Here is a 24,311-nt window from a genome sequence, read left to right as displayed (position 1 = left end):
TTTTTCTTTTCCTTCTTTCTTTACTTTTTCATAAGATTTATTTATTTATATTGGAAAATCAGATTTACAGAGAGAAGGGAGACAAAGACCTTCCATCTGCTGGTTCACTCCCCAAGTGGCTGTAACGGTCAGAGCCAAGCTGACCCAAAGCCAGGAGCCAGGAGTTTCCTCAGGTCTCCCACACGGGTGCAGGGTCCCAAGGCTTTGGGCCGTCCTCCACTACTCTCCCAGGTCACAAGCAGGAAGCTGGATAGGAAGTGGGGCTGTTGGGAATAGAACTGGTGCCCCTATGGGATTTGGGTGCATTCAAGGTGAGGACTTTAGCTGCTGGGCTGCCACACCAGGCGCAATTCATTTTATTCTTGATTGGAAAGGCAGATATACATAGAGAAAGATCATTCATCTACTGTAGCTGCATCGGCCAGAGCTGAACCAATCTGAAGCCAGGAGCCAGAAGCCTCTTCTGGGTCTTCATGTGCGTGCAAGGTCCCAAGAACCTTGATCTGTCCTCAGTTGTTTCCCAGGCCACAAGCAGGAAGCTGGATGGGAATTGGAGCTGCTGGGATTAGAACCAGCTCCCATATAGGATCCTGGCATGTTCTAAGCGAGGACTTTAGCCACTAAGCTATCACACCAGGCCCAGTATTAATAAATTTTTAGTGATTATCTGATTAGTGGAGTTTTTTTTCCAGATACGTAAGCTCTAAAGAGATGTTATGTGTTCTTTACCAAGCTTTAGATTTTCCATAATGTACTTTTTTGCTGTCTGTTAGTGTTAGCTAAGAGGAGAGAAAACCACTCATGGGTGGGTGGTGCTGGTGTACGGTGCTAGAGCCGCAGAGGGCGGAGAGCAGTAGAGAGCAGCATCCAGGCATTTTGCCACTGTTGGACAAAGGCTTCTGGGAGAAACGCGCCCAGGAGAATCTCCAGATCACCATCTAGCTGTAGCTTTGCTGAGCATTTGCAAGGGTCCCATTGGGGGAACTTGCTGTCAAGGTCATGAGAAATAGGGGGCCTAACACAGTAAGGGCCCTGGCAGGGTCATGCTGGATCAGGTATTGAATGTCTGACAGGAATGTGGGCATCATCAAGCGAGTATGATGCTCTCTCTGCGTGTTGTGCTTCTTGGCTCAGTGGTCACCTGCAGATTCTCAGGGACTGATTAAAACAGAATGCTCTGTTATATTATTCTTGTTCAGCGTAAGCTTTATTGTGTCATTCTGCTAACAGAATGACCTAGCGGCTAAAGTCTGCCTTGAACGCACCGGGATCCCATATGGACGCCGGTTCTAATCCCGGCAGCTCTACTTCTTATCCAGCTCCCTGCTTGTGGTCTGGGAAAGCAGTTGAGGACGGCCCAATGCATTGGGACCCTGCACCCGTGTGGGGGACCCGGACGAGGTTCCTGGTTCCCGGCTTCGGATTGGCGCGCATTGGCCCGTTGCGGCTCACTTGGGGAGTGAATCATCGGACGGAAGATCTTCCTCTCTGTATATCTGACTTTGTAATAAAAATAATGAATAAATCTTTAAAAAAAATGTATGATGTGCTACAAATTTATTCATAATAAGTTAAGTTATCATTGTAACCTGTAAAACATTTCTTGTAAATTTCCTAATTTATTTCTTCATTTATGTGTAATTATATGTAAATTATCTGTTGTAGTCTATTCTATAAACATTCCCATCCTCTTAATGCTTATTTGCATGAAGGAAACTTGGGTTTGCTTGTTGGATTGCATAGTCATTAAGCCAACTTAAGTATCTCTGCCTTTTCTGTAGTTTAACTTTTTCTAAGTTTGTTCCTATCTAGATGTAAATGTTAGAATCATGCTTTTTACTTCCTACTTTCAAAATAAATTCTCTAGGTTGTTTAAAAAAAAAACCAGAATGCTAATCTCAGATGAGATGAGTGCCCTATGTGATTGGAAGCAGCCTAATGCAGAGTTTGGGCATTTGGCACAGTGGTCAGTCACTCCTAGACAGTCACCCCTTCTGAAGGATGTTGGCTCATCTGCTCCATTTCTGGTCCAGCCCCTGCTAATGCACACCCAGAGTGACAGCAGGTGGCGGCAACACGGGAGTTCTGGATTGAGTTCCAAACTCGCGACTAAGCTGTGGCTGGTGTGCACATTTGGAGAGTGAGTTGGTGGGTGGGTGATCTCTGTATCTTTGTGTTTTAAATAAAATAGAAAACAAATGAAATGTTAAACAAATAAAACTGAAGCCAAAATCTGGGCCAGGTTCAGTAGGGCATTGTGCTGTGAGGTTAGAAACAGAAAATGGGGCCCTGTGTGGTAGCGTATTGGCTGGAGTCCTCGACTTGCATACACTGGGATCCCATGTGGGTGCCAGTTCGTGTCCCAGCAGCCCCACTTGCCATCTGGCTCCCTGCCTATGTTCTGGGAAAACAGTCGAGGATGGTCCTAGGCCTTGGGACTCTGCACCTGGGTGGGAGACCCAGGGGAGGCTCCAGGACGAAATCTTCCTGTCTCTCCCCCTCTCTGTAATCTGAGTTTCCAATAAAAATAAGTAACTCTTTAAAAAAAAAAAAAAGGTACAGTGGGGCCTGGTGCAGCTCAATGGCTAACTCCTCACCTTGTAAGCACTGGGATTCCATATGGGTTCCAGTTCCTGTCCTGGATGCCCTACTTCCCATTCAGTTCTCTGGGACAGCAGTAGAGGATGGCCTTGGGACCCTACTTCTGCATTGGAGACCTGGAAAAGTCCTGGCTCCAATATGCTCAGCTCTGGTCATTGAGGCACTTTGGGGAGTAAGCCAGTGGGTGGAAGATCTCTCTGTCTCTCCTTCTCTCCGTAAATCTGATTTGCCTTTCCGATAAAAACAAGTCTTTAGAAAAAAGAAATATTACAGCGGCAGTGACATCAGCTATCCTGTCGTTTTTAAATGCCTCTTCCAATGTGTATTACAAACTATCTGCATCAATGGAAAATCACTGCCATTGAAGCTGAGGACTTCTCTGTGCACTCGTGTCTACTCTTTCCACGGCTGTGTCTCATTTGGCTGCTGCTCTATTAGTGTGTGCAGTGGCAGCTTGAGGAAGAGCCTGAAGGTGCCTCTGTAAAGACTGCATGTTCTCCAAAGCGTCTTCATTCTGTTTCGGCACTTTCTGGGTAAATAATGAATGGATTTGTCCTTTCTTTGCTGGAATTCTTTCTGGTTTTGCTTGGTGCGATTTGAAGCTATGTTACTCACTGTGAGTATGTTTGCATGCACATTTAGTATTGTTCTATCTTGATGGATTTACCATTTTATCATTTTGGAATGTGTGCATTTTTTAGTTGTCTGCCCTTCATCTGACATAAAGCCATACCTACTTTTGATAGTGTCTGGTAACTTCTTTATACTTTGCTTTTCATCAGAAGTTGCACCTACCTCTATTTCTGGGCTGTTTTACTCCTTAATTTTTTTGTGTATTTTGTTGTGCGGTTTCGTGTGTCAGGTAATTTTTGTTTGTATGGCACATAGCTCACTCTCCAAGTGTAAAGCGAATATTCTTATATTCTTATATTCTGCTGCTGAAGCTTGTTTTGTTTTTAGCATCTGTGAACCTGGGGTGGCTGGCATTGTAGTAATGCTGCTATCCCACAAGGATGCACATTTGAGTCCTGGGTGCTCCATTTTCCATCTAGCTCCCTGCTGATGTCCTGGGAAAGTAGCAGAAGATGGCCCAGGTGTTGGTTCGCTGGACCAATGTGGGAGGCCCAGATGAGGCTTGAGTTCTGTTGGATCTTGTCTTCTACCAGCCGTGTCAGGAATCAGCCAAATATCTGAGGTGAATTTTTATGCAGAATTTGAAGGCCAGTTCTCTGGCTTCAATAGCTCAATTACCCTGTTTTGTGTTGCTACAACAGGATATCTGAGACCAATAGGATTCCCTCACAGTTCTGGGGGCTGACAGTCCAGGTTCAAAGTTCTTTAGGTTTGGTGTCTAGTGAAGGTCTGGTCTCTGCTTAAGCAACTTTTTCTTCATTCCGATGCTCTTATGGTGGGTGGGTAAGAGCAGGGCTGTGTTCTCTCTTTTATTTTTTATTTTATTTTTATTTTTTTTTAAAGATTTTATTTTTATTACAAAGTCAGATATACAGAGAAGAGGAGAGACAGAGATTAAGATCTTTGTCCCATGATTCACTCCCCAAGTGAGCTGCAATGGCCGGTGCGCGCCGATCCGATGCCGGGAACCAGGAACCTCTTCCGGGTCTCCCACGCGGGTGCAGGGTCCCAAAGCACTGGGCCATCCTCGACTGCTTTCCCAGGTCACAAGCAGGGAGCTGGATGGGAAGTGGAGCTGCCGGGATTAGAACTGGCGCCCATATGGGATCCCAGGGATTTCAAGGCGAGGACTTTAGCCGCTAGGCCACGCTGCCAGGCCCAGGGCTGTGTTCTCAAGTGGCAGAAAGCAGAAGGGCAACACAGGAAATGAGGTTCCTGCTCCACGCCCTTTATAAGGTCACCTTATGCCACTGGTGAGGGCAGCAGGCCTCAGAAACCAGCTACCTCATCTCCCAGTACTGTGCCATTGGAAATGAAGTTTAAATGTGAATTTTGGAGGGGATAAAAATACTTATTTTTTTTAAGGATTTATTTGTAGTGGAAATGCAGATTTACAGAGAGGAGAAAGAGTGAAAGTTCTGTCTACTGGTTCACTCCCCAAGTGGCCACAATGGCCAGAGCTGAATCAAACCAAAGCCAGGAGCCAGGAGCTTCTTCAGGATCTCCTCTGTGGGTGCTGGGACTCAAGGACTTGGGCCATACTCCACTGCTTTTCCAGGCCACAAACAGGGAGCTGTAAAGGAAATGGAGCAACCAGGGCATGAACCGGCACATGCAAGGTGAGGATTTAAGCACTTAGCTATTGCATTGGACCTGATAAGACTTAAATATTATTACCTTCCCTTAAATCCCTGTTGCTTTATAGACCTAAACAGCACTTTTACTCAAGTCCATTCTTTTGTGTCAGGTCAGAAAAACCTTTGGGGACATTTTTACTAGCTGTAAAATCCAAGTTTTGTTGTTGTTGTTGTTATTTTTGTTTATTAATTCTTTGAGCATCAGTATCTGTGGGGGCTTCCCTCATAAATGAGGGGTCTTCAGCAAGTTGAGCTTTTCTTGTTTGCTCATAGGACTTTTTGGTTTGTTTTAAAAGACAAGCATCTACAAAGGCTCATCCTTTTCTTTTCTTTTTTTTATTTAAAGATTTCTTAGATTTTTATTTGAAAGGCAGTTATACAGAGAGTTCCTCATCTGCTTGTTTACCCCTCAGATTGTCACAGTGGTTGGAGCTGGGCTGGCTCAAAGCCAAGGCTTCTGGTCTCCCACATAGGTACAGGCGTCTGAGGGCTTGGGCCCGTCTTCCACTGCTTTCCCAGGCACATTAGCAGGAAACTGAGTTAGAAGTGGAACAGCTGGGATTTGAGCCAGCGTACCTAGGGGATGCTGGCACCTGCCCCACCTGTCTACTCTTTTGAAGTCATTGCTTTTTAGTGTTGTGGTCAAGAAATTCAGGCAAATACTGTTTGCTGATAAAGATGTGACCTGTTTTGTCTTGAAACTCAGACTTTTTACTTTGTATCCAGTGTTCTGATTATAGATCCTGTCTTTCGCTTTTTACAATTTTGTGATGTATAAAAATGCTCAGAAGTACAAATGAAAGAGCATATCAGGTTGTGTTATGAAATTACCATTTTGTGTGTTGAGCCAATGTCAACAGTTTCAGTATGGTTTGACCTAATAATTAGCAGCTGCTTGAGTCACCCGGTAGGAGTAGTTACCATTTTGGCAGATTTCCTCCTATACCTTTATAATAGATTGAAGTTGTTTATTTACAATACACTGTCATACGTGAATTCTGTCTACGTTTCTGTTTCTGGTGTGGAGCTACATAACATGTTCTTTTTTTTCTAAAGATGATGATTATTATTATTTTGAAAGAGTTACAGAGAGAGGAGGATAATTAGATCTTCCATCCTCTGGTTCATTCCCCAAATGTCCACAATAGCTAGAACCAGGCCAAGCCAGGATCCGGGCTGTTCTTGCCAAGGGTCTCCCACTTGGGTCTGGGGCCCAACGATGGGTCATTTTCTGCTGCATTCCAAGGTCATTAGCAGGGAGCTAGATCAGAAGTGGAGCAGCCGGGACTTGAACTGGTACACATATGAGATGCCAGTGTTGCAGGCACAGGCTTAGCTTAGTATACCACAGCGCCAGCCCTATCTCTGTCTCTTTTTTCTGTTTTTAAGATTGATTTATTTCTTTGAAAGTCTTCAGGGAGAAGAGGAAAAAGAGAAAGAGATTCCATCTGCTGCTTAATTCCCCAAAAGGCCACAGATGCTCTTGGCAGGGCCAGGCTGGAGCTAAGAGTCCTGTGTTTGTTTTATATTAAGCTCACTTAATGCTAGAATTTTCTTGACCATTAAAAGGGATTCTTGTAATTTAGAGGTAACAGACATTAGAAATTGTATGTGGGTGCATGCAATGCTCCTGTTTGTTTTGTTTTGTTTTGTTTTGTTTTGTTTTTTAAAAATTCATTTTATTTTTATTACAAAGTCAGATATACTGAGAGGAGGAGAGACAGAGAGGAAGTGGAGCCGCCAGGATTAGAACCAGCAGCCATATGGGATCAAGGCGAGGACCTTAGCCACTAGGCCACGCTGCCGAGCCCTGTTTTTTGTTTTTTAAAGATTTATTTATTTCTACTGGAAAGGCAGATATACAGAGAGGAAGAGAGGGAGAGGAAGATCTTCCGTCCAATGATTCACTCCCCAAGCGGCTGCAATGGCTGGAGTTGAGCCAACCCAAAGCCAGGAGCCATGAGCTCTTCCAGGTCTCCCACACAGGTGCGGGTCCCAAGGCCTTGGGCTACCCTCGACTGGTTTCCCAGGCCACAAGCAGGGAGCTGGATGGGAAGTGGGGTCGCTGGGATTAGAATTGGTGCCCATATGGGATCCCAGCACGTTCAAGGCAAGGACTTTAGCCACTACGCTAACGCACTGTGCCCCAATACTCCTTTTTTTTTTTTTTTTAATGGGTTATTGGGTTCAGCATTGTGGTATAGCTGGTAAAGCTGCAGCTACAGTGCTGAAATTCCATATGGGTGCTGGTTTGTGTCTCTGCTGTTCCACTTTGATGTGCCTGGGAAAGCCACAAAAGATGGCTCAAGTACTTAGACCCCTGCAGTCACGCAAGACCCAAATGAAGCTCCTGGCTCCTGGTTTAGGTCTGGCCCAGCCCTGACTATTGTGGCCATTTGGAGAGTGAACCAGTGAAAAGGAGTTTGCCCAGTAGCTTTCTTGTCTCTATCTGTGTCTCTCTCTCCCTCTCTCCCTCTCTCCCTCCCTTTCTCCTCCCCCCCCCCCAAGTAATTCTGGCTTTCAAATAAGATTTATTTATTTATTTTTCTTAGAGATTGATTTATTTTTATTACAAAGTCAGATATACAGGGAGGAGGAGAGACAGAGAAGAAGATCTTCCGTCCCATGATTCACTCCCCAAGGGACCGCAACGGTCAGTGCTGTGCCGATCAAAGCCAGGAGCCAGGAACTTCCACCAGGTCTCCCAGCAGGTGCAGGGTCCCTAGGCTTTGGGCTGTCCTCTACTGCTTTCTCAGGCCACAAGCAGGGAGCTGGATGGGAAGTGGAGCTGCCAGGATTAGAACCGGCGCCCATATGGAATCCCGGTGCGTTCAAGGCGAGGACTTTAGCCACTAGGCCACGCCGGGCCTTATTTATTTGTTTTAAAAGCAGACTTATAGAGAAAGGAAGAGAGACAGAAAATTTTCCATCTACTGGGGCAGGACAAAGCCAGGAACTTAAAGTTTCTTCCAAGTCTCCCATATGTGTGAGGGGACAAAAGATTGGGCCATGTTACTCTCCTTTCCCTGGTGGGTCAGCAAGGAGCTGGACTGGTTAGCAAGGAGCCAGGACTCCTATGTGATGCCAGCATTGCAAGTGCGTGTCTTAGCCTATGCCACAGCTCTTGCTCTGTAAAAAATTATAAAATATATCCTGTGACATGGGTTCCTACAATTGTATAGACTGTTTGGAATTCTGTTTAATTATTGATATTTCTGTAACTGCTTTCTGTGTTGTTTGTTTATTTAAAAGGTAGATAAGAGAGAGTTCCATCCCCAAATGGTCACAGCCAGCCAGGTCCCTGGAACTGCCACCCGGGGAACTTAGCAGGGAGCTGGATCAAAAGCAGAGCAGGCAGGGACGAGCACTGTGGCCTCATAGGCTAAGCTGCCTGCAGTGCCAGCATCCATTTGGACACCACTTCAAGCCCTGGTTGCTCTAGTTTGCATCCACCTCCCTACCTATGGCCTGGGAAAGCAGTGAAAGTATGGCTCAGATCCTTAGGATCCTGCACCCATGTGAGAAACCTGGAAGAAGCTCCTGGTTCTTTGATTTGGATTGGCTCAGCTCTGATGGTTGCAGCCATTTGGGGAGTAAACCAGCAGATGGAAGGTCTTTCTTTCCTTTTCTGTAACTCTGCCTTTCCAATAAAAATTGAAATGAATATATTTTTTTAAAGATTTATCTTTATTGGAAAGTCAAATTTACAGAGGAGGAAAGAAAAAGATCTTCAGTCTGGTTCACTCCCTAAATGGCCGCAGTGCTCAGAGCTAAGCCTGTCTGAAGCCAGGAGCCTCTTCTGGGTCTCCCGTGCGGGTGCAGGGTCCCAAGGCTTTAGGCCACACACACACCCCCCACCCCCTGTTTTTCCAGTGAGGTAGAGCAGCCGGGACAAGAACCGGCACCCATATGGAATCCTGGTGTATGCAAGGTAAGAATTTCAGTCACTGACCCATCACATTGGCCCCCCCCCCCAAAAAAAAATCTTTAAAAACAAACAAAAAGTGTGGGCAGGACTCAAATTGACATTCTCATGGGGGATGCTGGCATCTGAGATGTTGCAGGCCAAGGCATAACCCACTGTTGTGCTGCTTTAAGTTTGCCTTTGTATTTTTGAAAACTCTAATAAAAGTTTTAATTTAGGAAACCTGCATCTTATTTTGTTTGGATTACTGCTTGTGTTTACACTCAAACATAGTACTCATTTACGGGTGCCATTTCAGGGTATGTGTAATATGTGAATAATCAGGGTATATCTATTACCTCAGTCATTTGTGATTTCTTTATGTTGGGAATAAACAAAATCCTTTCGACTAGATGGCTTTTTAAATAAATTTATTTTTAGTGTTGATTACATTAGGTGAGAGGGTTGCATGCATGGACCTCTGGTTAGGATGGGGAGGGTTGCAGTGTGGAGGAAAGTGGATGACATAAACATCTTAGGTTTTTTTTTTTTTTTTTTCCTGTGTCCATAGTGCGGCACACTGCTTATTGTCAAACTGCATTGGTGCGCAAGGATGGAGACTGTCATTTGATGGGACTATTTATTTATTTATTTTTGGAAAGGCAAATTTACAGAGAGAAGGAGAGACAGGCAAATCTTCCATTCCCTGTTCATTCCCCAAGGGACCACATGGCCAAAGCTAAGCCAGGAGCCAGGAGCTTCTTCTAGTTCAACACGGGTGCAGGGTCCCAAGACATTGCACCGTCCTCTGCTGCTTTCCCAGCCACAAGCAGGGAACTGAATAGAAAGTAGAGCAGCTGGGACACTAGCCTATATCCATATAGGATGCCTGCGTTTGGAGGTGGAGGATTGCCCAGGGACTAGCTAATTTGTACTATGCTAGAATGTTTTTTTTTTTTTAAAAGATTTATTTATTTCATTACAAAGTCAGATATACAGAGAGGAGAGACAGAGAGGAAGATCTTCTGTCCCATGATTCACTCCCCAAGTGAGCCGCAATGGCCGGTGCGTGCCGATCCAAAGCCGGGAACCAGGAACCTCTTCCAGGTCTTCCACGCGGGTGCAGTGTCCCAGTGCATTGGGCCGTCCTCGACTGCTTTCCCAGGCCACAAGCAGGCAGCTGGATGGGAAGTGGAGCTGCCGGGATTAGAACCGGCGCCCATATGGGATCCTGGTGCGTTCAAGGCGAGGACTTTAGCCGATAGGCCACGGCCGCCGGGCCCACTATGCTAGAATGTTACAAGTTACTTCTGTCCCACTGTTCCCTCTACCTGTTAACTGTTTCTAGTCTGTAACAACTCTTCTACCCCCACAAAAGGAATTTTTTGGCTTCCACATGTAAGTGTGAACATGTGGTATTTGTCTTTCTGTTATGGCTGAGTAACATCCCACTTGTATACATTTCTGAATTCTCCTGTGGATGCCTATGTTTGCAGATTTTGGAAAGTGAAGGTTCAGACTTCTTTTTCTTTGGGATGTATTACAGAGTAGTAAAACTGCTAGATGATACCAGTTTCATTTCTAGTTTTTCGAGAAACTTCCATGTTGTTCTTTCATAGTGGCTGGCTGGTTTACATTCTCACCAAGAGTGTAGGAGTTAGCCTTCCTCTGTGTCCTCACCTGTGGTTTTTTCCCTTTTGGTTATAGCCATTCTGACTAGGTTTGGGGCAGTACCTATTTGTGGTTTTAATGTGTATTCCCTTGATAGGTAATGTTGAACATTGTTTCATATAATTGTTGGCTGTCAGTATGTCTTCCAGACAAAATTTTAATGAGATTATCTGCCCATTTATAAATTCATTTTGCTGGTTAGTTTTTTATTTTCTGGATATTAACCCCTTGCTGTTGAACAGTTTGTAAATACTTTCTTTCATTCTATCGGTTGTCTCTTTGCTCATTTTTCCTTTGCTGCGCAGAAACTTAGATTAATGTAATTCCATTTTTCAGCTTTTGCTTTCATTGTCCATAATTTTGAGGTTGCATCCAAAAAAATCCATGTTGAAATCATGAAGTCCTGAAGTGTTTCCCTTAGTTTCGTAGTTTTGAGCTTGCAATTGGATCTTTGATTCAAGAGCCTGCCCTTCATCTGGCACCTGTCCTTCAGGCCTTTCGGACATCAGTGGCTGTCTGTGTGGGCTGGCTCCTCTGTTCTGTGCCTGCTGCTTCCGGGTGAAGGATTGGGTGTGTGTTTCCCCAGAGTTTTAGAAGTGTTTTTCCAATTCTATGAAGAATATGACTGGTATTTTTTAGGGATTACATTAAACCTATAGGTTACTGTGGGCAGATTACTGGATTACTGATTTTTTTTAAAGATTTATTTATTTTTATTACAAAGTCAGATATACAGAGAGGAGGAGAGACAGAGAGGAAGATCTTCCGTCCGATGATTCACTCCCCAAGTGAGCTGCAATGGCCAGAGCTGCGCCGATCAAAAGCCAGGAACCAGGAACCTCTTCCAGGTCTCCCACATGGGTGCAGTGTCCCAAGGCTTTGGGCCGTCCTCTACTGCTTTCTCAGGCCACAAGCAGGGAGCTGGATGGGAAGTGGAGCTGCCGGGATTAGAACCGGCGCCCATATGGGATTCTGGCATGTGCAGGGCGAGGACTTTAGCCGCTAGGCCATGCCGCCGGGCCCGGATTACTGATTTTTTAAAATCCCTTTCCCTTTCTGCTGGCCTGTCAGAATACTTGGGTATTCTTACCTTCTTTTTTTTTTTTTTTTTTTTTATGTATTTTAAATAGAGTGATTTCTTCCCAGACAAGGTACTTTCTGCTAAACAGAACTTCGTGTCTGGCATCCAGAAATTAACAGCTTTGTAATCAATGTCTCATTTCATAATTCTTCATTTTAAAATGTTTTGCTTACTTGCACTCATTTTCATCTAACTGAATCTTAATAGGTTTAATTTTATTCTATGTGGAATTTTTAAAACATTGTAATAATGATGTTTATTTTATCCAAGTCCTCATTCTTGATCAGGCATTGTCAAATTGTGGCCCGCTGACCGAATAGGTTTCTTTCTTCTTTTTTGTGATCCATAACCTAAGATTGAGGTTGTTTATTGAGGTTTTTTTTTTTTTTTAAGTAAAAGACTTTTTCATTTAAAAGAGAAGAGGATACGAAGTGGTGTCTTCTATGCATTGGTTCACTCCCGAGAGGGCCACAGAGGCCAGAACTGAGCCAGGTGAGACCAGGAACCAGGAGTTTCCTCCAGCTCTCCCACACTGGTGGCAAGGGCCCAAGCACCTGTGCTGTCGTCTGCTGCTTTCCCAGGCCATGGGCAGGGAGCTGGATCAGAGGCAGAGCAGCCGGGACAGGAACCAGTGCCCAGAGCGCATTCTGGCATTGCAGGGGGCAGTTCTGTCTCCTACACAATCTCAGCTGGGGGTTTTCACGTTTTTTATGATTGGAAAAAGAATCAGGAGTATTATCTTTTGTGAAAATTGAGATCAGACTTCAGTATTGCTAATTCAGGTTTTACTTGGTTTATACCTGCTTTTGTGTATAGGAGCAGAATTGGTTCATTTTTTTCCTGTTATTTTTCAGCAGATTTATTATCATAGACCAAAGTTGGGGACTCTGTAGTTACTTACTTAAAGTTAGTGGTGTTTCAAGAAAGTTGGTGTGAGTGGTTCTGGATAGTTCTCATGGTCTCACATATGCTTGACTGCATTTCGCCATTCCTACTAGAACTCTAGGTGCAATTGTGTTAGACCTTTTTAGCCTGGTCCTCACCCATATGTTTTACACTTTTGATGTATTTTTCATCCTTTATACCTTTAGTGTTTCAGTCTAGGTTGTTTAAGATTTATTTTATTTGTAAGGTGGAGTTACAGAGGGGGAGATTGAACTTCCCATCTGCTGGTTCACTCCCCAAGTGGCTGGGCTGAAGCCAGGTGCTGGGAGCTTCCTGCTGGGTCTCCCACTTAGGTACAGGAGCCCAAGGATGTGGAACTTGAACCAGCATCAGTGTGGGATGCTGGCACTGCAGGCAGGAGCTTAGCTTCTATGCCTCAATGCTGGCCCCAGGTTGGGTATTTTTTACTGACTTCTAGTTCACTAATCAGCTCTTCAGCTGTATCTAATATGCTGTTAAATCTGTGTTTGTAAAATCCTAAATGTGGGGAGACCCATGGTTGATACTATTTTCGAACTGGACATCCACTGTCTGCCTTTGTTTGAAAGCTTTAAGGAGCTCTTTGTTCTTGGGATTTCACAAGAACGATGCCTCCTTGAGGCTCAGTACTATATTGTAACATTAGATGCTGAATCTTTATGTCCATGTCTTCCTGTACAAATCTCAAGAGAAGAAATGCAACAAATGTGTGGACAGTTATGCTGAATGATTTGGAACACCTGGTAGTGAGACCTTAGGTCTCCTTTGCATACAACAGCCCCCTCCCGGCAGGCTGACTGACAGTCCACCCTTTCAGGGCTCCGTCTCATTCACGGACGTGACCGTGGACTTCACCCAGGAGGAGTGGGAGCAGCTGGACCCCTCGCAGAGGATCCTGTACATGGACGTGATGCTGGAGAACTACAGCAACCTGCTGTCAGTGGGTAAGGACACCTGGCCAGGGAGAGCGCTCAGTGTTTACGGTGCAGCTGGCCTCCCAACTAATAAGCTTTCTGCACTCTCAGGAGTTAAATTGTTATTTTCTAATGAAGTGTGAATTTCAAATCTGAGCAGTGGGAAGAGATTTGAATGTCACAGAATTCTGAGTTCAAAACTTTAAGATTATTTATCTTATTTGGAAAGGCAGATGTACAGAGAGGAGGAAGATCTTCCATCCAATGATTCATTCCCCAAGTGAGCCGCAACGGCCAGAGCTGTGCCGATCAAAAGCCAGGAGCTAGGAACTTCTTTCTGGGTCTCCCAGCAGGTGCAGGGTCCCAAGGCTTTGGGCCATCCTTGACTGCTTTCCCTGGCTACAAGTAGGGAGCTGGATGGGAAGTGGGGCCGCCGGGATTAGAATCGGTACCTATATGGGACCCCGGTGTGTTCCAGGTGAGGCCCTTAACCACCACGCTACGGCGCCGGGCCCTGAGTTCAAACCTTTTTAGGGAAAGAAGAGATGGACAGTCAGGCAGAAGCCACTGGAAGCAGCATCCTAAGGATACTTTTTCCAGAAGTTGTTTTCAGAGTCGGTTCACTAGAGATGGCTGAGGGCGGATGAGCTTGGATTTGGGGCATCGCACCACCTGGTGCCCATCTCCCAGCTTAACCTTTTCCTCCAAGCATAGTAATCTGCTTCAGACCTCAGCTATGACACTTGGCCTAACCCAGCCTGCTAATCTTGCAGTACTGTTCTTAGTTTTCCAGAATGATAACGTTTGCATTTTTACTCACGAAAATTGTTACAACAGGCTCCAGAAGGAGACAAGTGTCGAGTACAGAAGAGGTAGTGTTTTCCTGGGCAGAATAATGGCATTAGAAGTGCCAGTGTTGTGCTGTAGCAAGTAAAACCACTGCCCGTGGGCCTGGTGTGATTAGCCTAGTGGCTAAAGTCCTCGCCTTGCATGCGCTGGGATCCCATCTGACTGCCAATTCATGTCCCAGCTGCTCTACTTCTCATCTATCCCTTGCTAATGCCCTGGGAAAACAGCAAAAGATGATGGCTCCAAGCCCTGATGTTTGTGGCCATTTGGGGAATGGAGCAGTGGATGGAAGATCTTTTTATAACTACGTGTTTTTTTGATTATTAAAGATTTATTTTGGGGGGTCTGGTGTGGTAGCCTAGTGGATAAAGTCCTCACCTTACATGCACTGGGATCCCATATGAGTGCCAGCTCTAATCCCAGCAGCCCTGCTTTCCATTCAGCTCCCTGCTTGTGACCTGGAAAAGCAGTGGAGTATGGCCCAAAGCCTTGGGACCCAGCACCCGATTGGGAGACCCAGAAGCTCCTGACTTTGTATCGGTTCAGCTCTGGCCATTATAGCTGCTTAGGGAGTGAAGCAGCAGATGGAAGGTCTTTCTCTCTGTCTCTACCTTTCCAATAAAAATAAATTTTTAAAGGATTTATTTTATTGGAAAGGTACAGTTATAGAGGAGGAGGAGACACTCAGAGATCTTCAGTCCGCTGATTCACTCCCCGAGTGGCTACAACTTCCAGAGCTGAGCTGATCCAAAAGGGTCTCCCATGTGGGTACAGGGTCCCAAGGCCTTGTCTGCTGCATTCCCAGACCATAGCAGAAAGCTGGATTGTAATTGGAGCAGCTGGGACACAAACTGGTGCTTGGCACTTGCAGGTGGGAGATTAGCCTTGTTGAGCCACCATGCTGGCCCCTTGAATCCTTTAAAAAAAAAAAAGATTTATTTTTATTTGAAAGGGAGACTTAGAAGATCTGTCTGTCCTTGTGTCTGCTGGTCAAATCCAAAAATGGACACTGCTGCTGGAGCTCAGCCTGTCAAAAGCCAGGAACTTCTTCCGGTACTCGCACATGGGTTCAGGAGCCCAAGCACTGGGGCCACCCCCTGCTGCTTTCCCAGGCCATGAATAGGGAGCTGGGTGCGAGTTAGAACAGCTGGGACTTAAGCTGGTGCCCATATGGGATACCTGCCCTGAGGTGGGAGACTTATCCGTTACATAATGGCACTGGTCCCCTGTAGCCATGTCTTTTTTTTTTTTTTTTTTAAAGATTTATTCATTTTATTACAGCCAGATATACACAGAGGAGGAGAGACAGAGAGGAAGATCTTCCGTCCGATGATTCACTCCCCAAGTGAGCCGCAACGGGCCGATGCGCGCCGATCCGATGCCGGGAACCTGGAACCTCTTCCGGGTCTCCCACGCGGGTGCAGTGTCCCAAAGCTTTGGGCCGTCCTCGACTGCTTTCCCAGGCCACAAGCAGGGAGCTGGATGGGAAGTGGAGCTTCCGGGATTAGAACCAGCGCCCATATGGGATCCCGGGGCTTTCAAGGCGAGGACTTTAGCTGCTAGACCACGCCGCCGGGCCCGCCATGTCTTTAATATAAAGTACAAAATAAATGTCTTTTGAAAAAATTTTCAGTAGAAACTTAACAAGTTTAAGCAGTAAAGTAAGTCAAGTAAAGGTGATTAAAGGCCTGAATTGCTGAGTAACTTGATCCTTTAGGTCCTCTCATATGAAAGGGACAAGAGTGGATTTAGGAAGAACCTAAATATGTTAAATGAGAACAACTTTATTAAATTGCCAGCTGGGTTGCCCCTGTCCTGGTGTTGCCATGTCAGCCTCCTATCCGTGTGCACTTGGAGTAGCAGGTGACAGTCCACATTTTTTTTTAAAGATTTATTTATTTTTATTACAAAGTCAGATATACAGAGAGGAGGAGAGACAGAGAGGAAGATCTTCCATCTGATCATTCACTCCCCAAGTGAGCCGCAACGGCCGGTGTGCGCGGATCCAAAGCCAGGAACCAGGAACCCCTTCCGGGTCTCCCACACAGGTGCAGGGTCCCAAAGCCTTGGGCTGTCCTCAACTGCTTTCCCAGGCCACAAGCAGGGAGCTGGATGGGAAGTGGAGCTGCTGGGATTAGAACCGGCGCCCATATGGGATCCCGGCGCATTCAAGGTGAGGACTTTAGCCACTAGGCCACGGCTCCGGGCCCAGAGAGTCCACATTTGAGTCCTGGCCAGCTTTGGGCATTGCAGACTGGGGGAGTGAAGCAGTATATTGGAGTGCTCTCTACCTTTCAAATAAGTCAGAGTTTAAGAAAGAAAGGTAGGGCCCGGCAGTGTGGCCTAGCGGCTAAATCCTCGCCTTGAACACACTGGGATCCCATGTGAGCGCCGGTTCTAATCCTGGCAGCTCCACTTCCCATCCAGCTCCCTGCTTGTGGCCTGGGAAGGCAGTCGAGGACGGCCCAAAACCTTGGGACACTGCACCCGTGTGGAGACCCGGAAGAGGTTCCTGGTTCCTGGCTTCGGATCAGCACAACACCAGCCGTTGCGGCTCACTTGGGGAGTGAATGATCGGATGGAAGATCTTCCTCTCTGTCTCTCCTCCTCTCTGTGTATCTGACTTTAATAAAAATAAATAAATCTTAGGAAAAAAAAAGAAAAAAGAAAGGTAAGTTGTAATGGTGAAAATCTTCCCTGTCAGCCCACTGCAGCTGGAAAGCAGTGTGGCTGGCCTCCACACTGTTCTCCTGGGGTGGCCTGCACTCACGTCACAGCTCCAACAGCTCCTGGGCTCCTGCCAGCCTTGACCACGGACTCGGAGCTGTAGAGCTGGATGACAGAATGTTCTCTGCAAACCTGTAGGAGCCGCTACTGGTAGGAAGTGCTGCTCCCAGCCCACAGTGGGGACCGCCTGGAGTGCCTTACCCCCTCCTCCTCCCACCTATGGTCTCGGGGTGCCCATGGTACCCCCAGGACGCACTCCTGCCTCCCTGAATATATAGCCCACTGCCTTGTTTTTAGCTCACGTTCTCATGTCCATTCTCAGTTTCTGCTTAAAGTCTGAAAGAAAAAAAAATTATAGAAACTTGTAATAGATTTAAGAGAAATGCCTAGTGCAAGTATTATTTTAAACCTTAAATTTTGAAAATGTATTGGAAAGACAGAGATGCAGACACAGGTTTTCTAAGTGTTCCATTTTCCTTAAGTGCCAGCATCAGCTGTGACCTGGGAACTCAAGCTGGGTCTCCTGTGTATGCAGCAGGGACCCAGCCATGTGGGCTGCCACGTGGTGCCTCCGAATGTACACATGAGCTGGAAGCTGGGACTCCAACCCAAGTCCCCGCGTTACCTGCTGCTATAGTAACTGGGTCCCAGACCCAAAAAAAAAAACCCTTTGATGGGACATAGGCTTCCTGTTCAGTAACACTGTACTGAGAGGACTAACATCATGCATTTTGTTTGCTCTGTCCTAGAAGTCTGGAAGGCTGATGACCAGGTTGGGGGCAAACCCGGCAGCCCCGAGGCAGCAACAAGGCCCTTCATCACCCGTGGGAGCCCCTGCGGGAGGCCGCTGCTGCTGAGCCCAGACTGTGTGTCCGCAAGACAAATGCCCTACAAGTATGACTTGTACGAAAAAACTCTGAAATATAACTCGGACTTACTTACGAGTAATAGAAGCTATGCCCGGAAGCAAGCTGAAGGGTGCAATGGGTTTGGCAAACCGCTGTTGTTCCTGAAACAAGAAAAGGTACATCCTGGAGGGGAATACCCTGAACGTAATGAAAGTGGAAACGCTCTCAGACATAAAGAAGGCCTTTTTAAACACCAAAAAATGAAAAATTTGGTTCAGCCTTTTATCTGTAACTACTGTGACAAGGTCTTCTCCTTCAAGTCACTCCTCATTAGTCATAAGAGAATTCACACTGGGGAGAAACCCTACGAATGTAACGTATGCAAGAAAACCTTCTCTCATAAGGCCAACCTCATCAAACACCAGCGAATCCACACTGGGGAGAAGCCCTTCGAGTGTCCCGAGTGTGGCAAAGCTTTCACCCACCAGTCCAACCTCATTGTGCACCAGCGAGCGCATATGGAGAAGAAGCCCTACGAATGCAGCGAGTGTGGGAAGACATTTGCCCAGAAATTTGAACTCACTACACACCAGAGAATTCACACTGGGGAGCGGCCCTACCAGTGTAACGAATGTGCAAAAACCTTCTTCAAGAAATCAAACCTCATTATACATCAGAAAATTCACACAGGGGAGAAGCGTTATGAGTGCAGTGAGTGTGGCAAGTCCTTTATCCAGAACTCACAGCTCATCATTCACATGAGAACTCACACAGGGGAGAAACCCTATGAATGCACTGAGTGTGGCAAAACATTCAGCCAGAGGTCGACTCTGCGGCTGCACCTGCGCATCCACACGGGGGAGAAGCCATACGAGTGCTCCGAGTGCGGGAAGGCCTTCAGCAGGAAGTCCCGCCTCGGTGTGCACCAGCGAGTCCACAGGGCGGACAAGCCCTGAGGCCGCCGCCTGGTCACACTCCCAAAACCCGTCCGAGAGGAAGAGCTGCCTGCAGGTCCCGAGGGGACGTGGGCACACCGCGACGGCGCCGAAGCAGCAGGCAAGAGAATGCCACCTACAGTGCAGTGCAGCTGAGCAGTGCTGGGCTGACCCAGGCCGCACGTCTGGGCGTAGATACAGCCAGAGGCAGTCCACTGGGCCTGCCACCTGCAAGTGAGCGTGGTATTCCTGACAGCATAGGCAGTACCCCACAGATTAGTGGCTGTATGTGGACTATGCCACAACTCAAGTTACGTTCTAAATCTGCACAGGTGAATCTAAGGAACAAGGTTGGAATTGTCCTCTGTGACAATTAGACACAAACAGGATTTCCCACACTGAACATGATGCTCTGTTAGGACCTTCTTGCCCCGGTATGTATTCCAAATGAACTATTCAACATGCAGTACAGGAGCACGAGGCCTGCAGCTCTGGCTGCTGCCTGCTGGGCTACAGAGGTTGGACCACCCTTGGCATCAGACGGTGCTGCCCTCGGTCTGGGTTTGCTGAGGCTTCCTGCAGGATCCTGTGATCACGCAGGGGGGCGCCAAGGAGGCAGTGCTGAAGGCCGGTGAGCGGCCATTCAGCGGCCCCTGCCCCAGCACACTCTTTTCAGTGGGGTATCACATACAAGTGCATGTCTTTTACCAAAATATCATGTGACCCAGAAACCACCTGTATTTTTGTGTATTTCTCTGTTTCTCTAGTATTTTATGAATTGTCTTGCAAAAGGCTGTAGGGTGCTTATGTAGTTGACAAATGCAGTTACATATCAGAGTTTAGAGGCAAAATAAACTCAGACTGTTCATTGTTTTTTAAAAAATGTATCTGCAGAATCCACTTTAGAAATGAATTCTTGCAGTATTCTGTATGTAGTTTAAGAGACATTTCTATTTTGTGGAGTTTTCACTGCTGTCAACCTAAAACGTCAACTTACTACATGTGCTTTCCTTAGACTTCTCAGTGGTCTCTCCCATGTATCATTTTATTTTTAACAAAACAAAATGTGTAACTCAAAAATAATGCCATTTTAGCTTGGCTTTTAAGTTCCCAGGTTTCAGGCTATCGATCGTGGGTCATGCACTGGAGTTACAAGTGGCAGCAGCTCACAGTGAGCTTGTCTCCAACTTTAGAAGATTGTTATTGTGACTACATCTGATCATAAGTAACTGAAAAAACCTACATGAACGTCTGTAAACCTAGCAACTATCTAAGTTGTGATTTTCCTACTAACAATAAGGAAACTGGGGAAAAAAACTGACACACTGCCATTGGAAATGTCCATTGTGACAGACTGGATAGCACTGTGACACTTGCATTAAGACAAGACACATACACTTTCAACCCAGGGATCTGCTCGGATTCTACACTGAAGGAAAAAAGTGACAGTATGTAAGACTGTGTTCCTCAGCATGCACTAGAATATGTTTTGGATAAGGGCCAGGGAAAAGGAAAAAAAAATCGTCAGTAAGAAAATGGGTAAATTATAAAAATAGGTCACAGTTGAACAGCATTCCACTGAAAAGAATGTGTAGGAGCAAACTCTTGCAGATCAAATGAAGAAATCAAGAAAAAAATAATTTTTGTAAAATAAAGATATAAAACTATTGTGTGTTTTCATTTGGTCTTATGGTCTTGGGAAGTTCCAGTACAACCTGGAATATGCCAGCTCTGTCAGTGAGGACCCCATTACTGAATTCTCTGTCCTTCATTTGAAAGGACGGGTTAGAGGCAGTGAGTGGCTAAGGGAACACGCACAGGAGAGCAGCAGCATCAAGGTGGTCACTGACCTGTTGGAGACGGAGCTGCTCTGAGCCAGGCAGCAAAGCCATGGAGACCCCGGGCTGATGCAGTCCTGCTGGCACACAGGACCCTGTGTCACCTGGGGCAGCTCCTTTTCCTCTTCTGTGCCTCCACACTTGTCTGTGGAGGTAGGACACCTCCACAAAAGCCCCTGTCAGAGAAATGATGCCCTTGGGAGTTAGTGCACAGGTAACATTGTAGGCCTTAACCCAGCTGATACTAGTTAGAAAAACTAATAGAAGGAAGGATTTAAGGACTGAACCCCGAGTATTCACCACTGTTTAGAAAGAGTGGAGGGGACTGAGAAAAGGAGCAGTCAGGGATAGCATGAAAGTCGGGCAAGCGTGGTGTTTGGGGAGCAAAGAATAAGAAGTCGTCCCAGACAGACAGTGACCGTTGTCAGCTCTAAGTGTCTGAGCTTGGGTGTGGGCTGGGATTGGTCATCCCTGAGGTCTTTGGTGTCAGTTTCAAGGAGATGGGGCAAATCCAGAAGAAATCAAGGTCAAAGAGGAAAGGGAAGTACGGATCATGGATAAGGAGCAGACTGTCGAGGACGTACAGGCCAGAGGGCTTGCCCTGTCTGCAGTCTAAAGAACGTGCCAGTCGCGCAGGTGTTGGCAGAACACATCGCACTGACTGCATGGCCTCCCATTTTGCTCAGCACTCAGCAGCAGCTTAACCAGACCATCACTGGCTCGTAGCACCCACTTCCCACAGGGCAGTGTGACAGCTCCGTAATGCCTGCTCACAGGAGAGTAGCTTTGATTGTAGGCAAACTAAGTCTTACCGTTTCTGTAAGCAACGCTCCCAAACTGGTAACTTGAAGATGTCTTCACTGGGCTGGTGCTCCGCAGGCCTGCTTTCTGCTCTGGAGAGAACTGCTCTGGCTGCTTGCTGATCAGACATCCTGAAGAGGTAAGCTGAGATCAGGGCTGTTAGTTACAAAGGCAGAAACCTGAAAAACCCACTGAGAATTCTTCACGGCCAAAGACTGGTGGACATTTTTTCTTTTTTTAAGATTTATTTTTATTATAAAGAGAGGAAGAGACAGGAGGATCTTCCATCTGCTGATTCACCCCCCAAGTGGCTGCAACAGCCAGAACTAAGCAGATCCAAAGCCAGGAGCCTGGAGCCTCTTCCTGGGTCTCCATGCAGGTGCAGGGTCCTAAGGCCCTGAGCCATCCTCCACTGCTTTCCCAGGCTACAAGCAGGGAGCTGGATGGGAAGCAGGGCGTCAGGACACTAACCGGCACCCATATGGGATCCTCGTGTGTGCAAGGTGAGGACTAGCCACTAGGCTACCGTGCCAGGCCAGACATTTAATCTTATTAATAAATATTTATATATTTCAAAGGCAGAGGTTAGAGGGATATTCCATCCAATGATTTTACTGCCCAAATACCAGCACTAGCTGGGGGCCAGATCAGGCCAGAGGCAGGAGCCAGGAGCGCCACCTGGTGGCAAGGGCCTGAGCATGTGGCCCACCTCGGGCTTTCCCAGGTGCAGTAGCGGGTTGCATTTTGCATCAGAGTGCCTGCCACAGTGCCCACCTTGAGGCTTTCATTTTGAAGGTGTTAGGAAGTCTAGACTACTCTAATAGTTTACGAACTCACAGGAACCAGCAATACCGAAAAATGGATGCTGCAGCGAAAGGAGGGAAATGAACTGTAGCAAAATCCTGGAACAGGAGACGCGGGGTCGGTGTGCTGAAGGGGTCATCACCGGGGACGCCAGAGGTGCCGGGAGAGTTCGTGAGCATTACCAAATGATGGCTGCGCTTGGCTCTGCTATGCAGGAAACCTATTTTCCAGCCAGAGAACGGGAGGAGCTGTGACCTGGCCTGGAGGACGCAAGTGGACGAAGGAGATGAAGGACAAATGCCTGAAAGGCCCCCTGGTGACGGGGTCAATCCAACATTACGTCATCTTTGAAACAGTTTCTCCAGAGCCAAGGAGGACTGCTTAGTACCCCACGCCATCGAGACAATATCTGCTTTGGGGGAATGTAAAAAAATGAACACCAGAATTCAACAGTTGAATTAGCCTGGATTCACTGGGGGGTGAAAAGCGCTCATTGGTGAGCCATGGAATTTAAACTCATTAGAAGAGTCTGCACAGGATGGTAGAATAGGGCTTTTATCTATGCGTCAAACACCTTTATGAATTGAAGTAAGGAACTACAGTCCTTGGGTAGCACAGAGATAAGACATTGGAGTAAGAGTGACAGCTTAAAGTAATCCCCTCCAACCCCACGCACCACAACGTGGAGAGACCTCCTGTCCTTGGAGAAGCAGAGGGAATGAAGACTACACTTGCCTGGTACACCAACACCAGCCGGCCAACCCCAGTGAAACTCAGCACTCGGCAGAGCCCTAGACTCCAGATGGTACCCAGAGACAGCTTCTGGGGCCACCAGGCTACCTCTCCCAGTCCAGTGCCACCCCCACCCCCAATCAGCATCCTGGGCTTCAGGCTGCAGGCCTGCGTGGTGCCCAGCCAGTCCCCACACTATAGTGCCTAAGAGCAGAACACTGCATAGACCCAGGTCCCAGAACTGCTTAGACAGGAATAAATCCCTTCCTTTCCAACCATTCAGGCACCAATACATGTGCACAAAGATCTAGAACAGTGAGAAACAACCCCACCTCTGGGACAAAATGAAGAACCAGTAACTAATCCTAAAGAAATGGAGTATGGGAGCCTGGCATGGTGGTCTAGGGGCTGAAGTCCTCACCTAGCACACACGGGGATTCTATGTGGGCACTGGTTTGTGTCCTAGCAGCCCTGCTTCCCAGCCAGCTCCCTGCTTGTGGCCTGGGAAAGCAGTGGAGGACGGCCCAGGGCCTCAGGACCCTGCACCCACGTGGGAGACCTGGAGGGAGTTCCTGGCTCCTGCTTCAGATTGGCTAGGCTGCGGCTGTTGCGCTCACTTGGGGGGTGAATCATCACACGGAAGATATTTCTGTCTCTCCTCCTCTATGTGTATATTTAAAAAATATATCTTTGAAAAAAATATTTATTTATTTTTATTGCAAAGTCCAATATACAAAGAGGAAGATCTTCCGTTCAGTGGTTCACTCCCCAAGCAGCTGCAATGGCCGGAACTGTGCCAATCCAAAGCCAGGAGCCAGGAGCTTCTTTGGGGTGTAGAGTCCTAAGGCTTTGGACTGTCTTAGACTGCTTTCCCAGGTCACAAGCAGGGACTGGATGGGAAGTGGGGCTGCCAGAATCAGAACCGGTGCCCATATGGGATCCTGGTACGTTCAAGGTGAGGACTTTAGCCGCTGGGCCCAAGGAAAATAAAATTTTTTAAATGACAATACGGCATCAATAAGTCCTTACCTATGAGTAATTACCTTGTATGTAAATGGAATATGCTCTCAATTCAAAGATGAAGTTGAGGGGAGGCACTGTGGCATGGTGTGTTAAGATACCACGTGGGACACCCACATCCCATACTGGGTTGCCAGTTCAAAGTCCCAGCTGCTCTGCTTTGGAATTGGCCTTCTGCTAAAGTATCCAGGAAGGCGGTGGACCATGACTAAAGTACATGGGCCTAGGTCACTCACAGAGGAAACCTGAATCGAGTTTTGGGCTCCTGGCTTCAATGTGACCTGGCCCTGGCTGTTAAGGGCATTTAGGGAGTAAACCAACAGATGTCCCAGTAACCTTGGAAAAGATGCAATCAACAAGTAGAGGTGGCTGTTCTGACACAGCAGTTGAAT

General features: G+C 46.8%; 1 protein-coding gene across 4 annotated transcripts in view; it reads left to right on the top strand.

Moving 5' to 3' along the window:
• The window catches only part of ZFP1 (ZFP1 zinc finger protein), a 29,472-nt gene extending 10,618 nt beyond the window's left edge, over positions 1 to 18,854 (top strand). For 2 of the 4 annotated variants that reach the window (XM_058674045.1, XM_058674046.1), the window contains exons 3-4: positions 13,269 to 13,395; positions 17,691 to 18,854. In XM_058674045.1, the coding sequence (XP_058530028.1) occupies positions 13,269 to 13,395; positions 17,691 to 18,745 (1,182 nt within the window). In that variant the 3' untranslated portion in view covers positions 18,746 to 18,854. Of the gene's footprint in view, positions 1 to 4,621; positions 4,854 to 13,268; positions 13,396 to 17,690 lie in introns of those variants that run through there. The other 2 variants (XM_058674048.1, XM_058674047.1) reach the window with 2 other exon arrangements.
• Positions 18,855 to 24,311: the final 5,457 nt, after the last annotated feature.

The sequence above is a fragment of the Ochotona princeps genome, chromosome 16 (assembly GCF_030435755.1).
Source record: "Ochotona princeps isolate mOchPri1 chromosome 16, mOchPri1.hap1, whole genome shotgun sequence".
In the NCBI taxonomy this organism is placed as follows: domain Eukaryota; kingdom Metazoa; phylum Chordata; class Mammalia; order Lagomorpha; family Ochotonidae; genus Ochotona; species Ochotona princeps.
The sequence above is the reverse complement of the archived record's forward strand: the minus strand, read 5'-3'. Positions and strand labels throughout refer to the sequence as shown.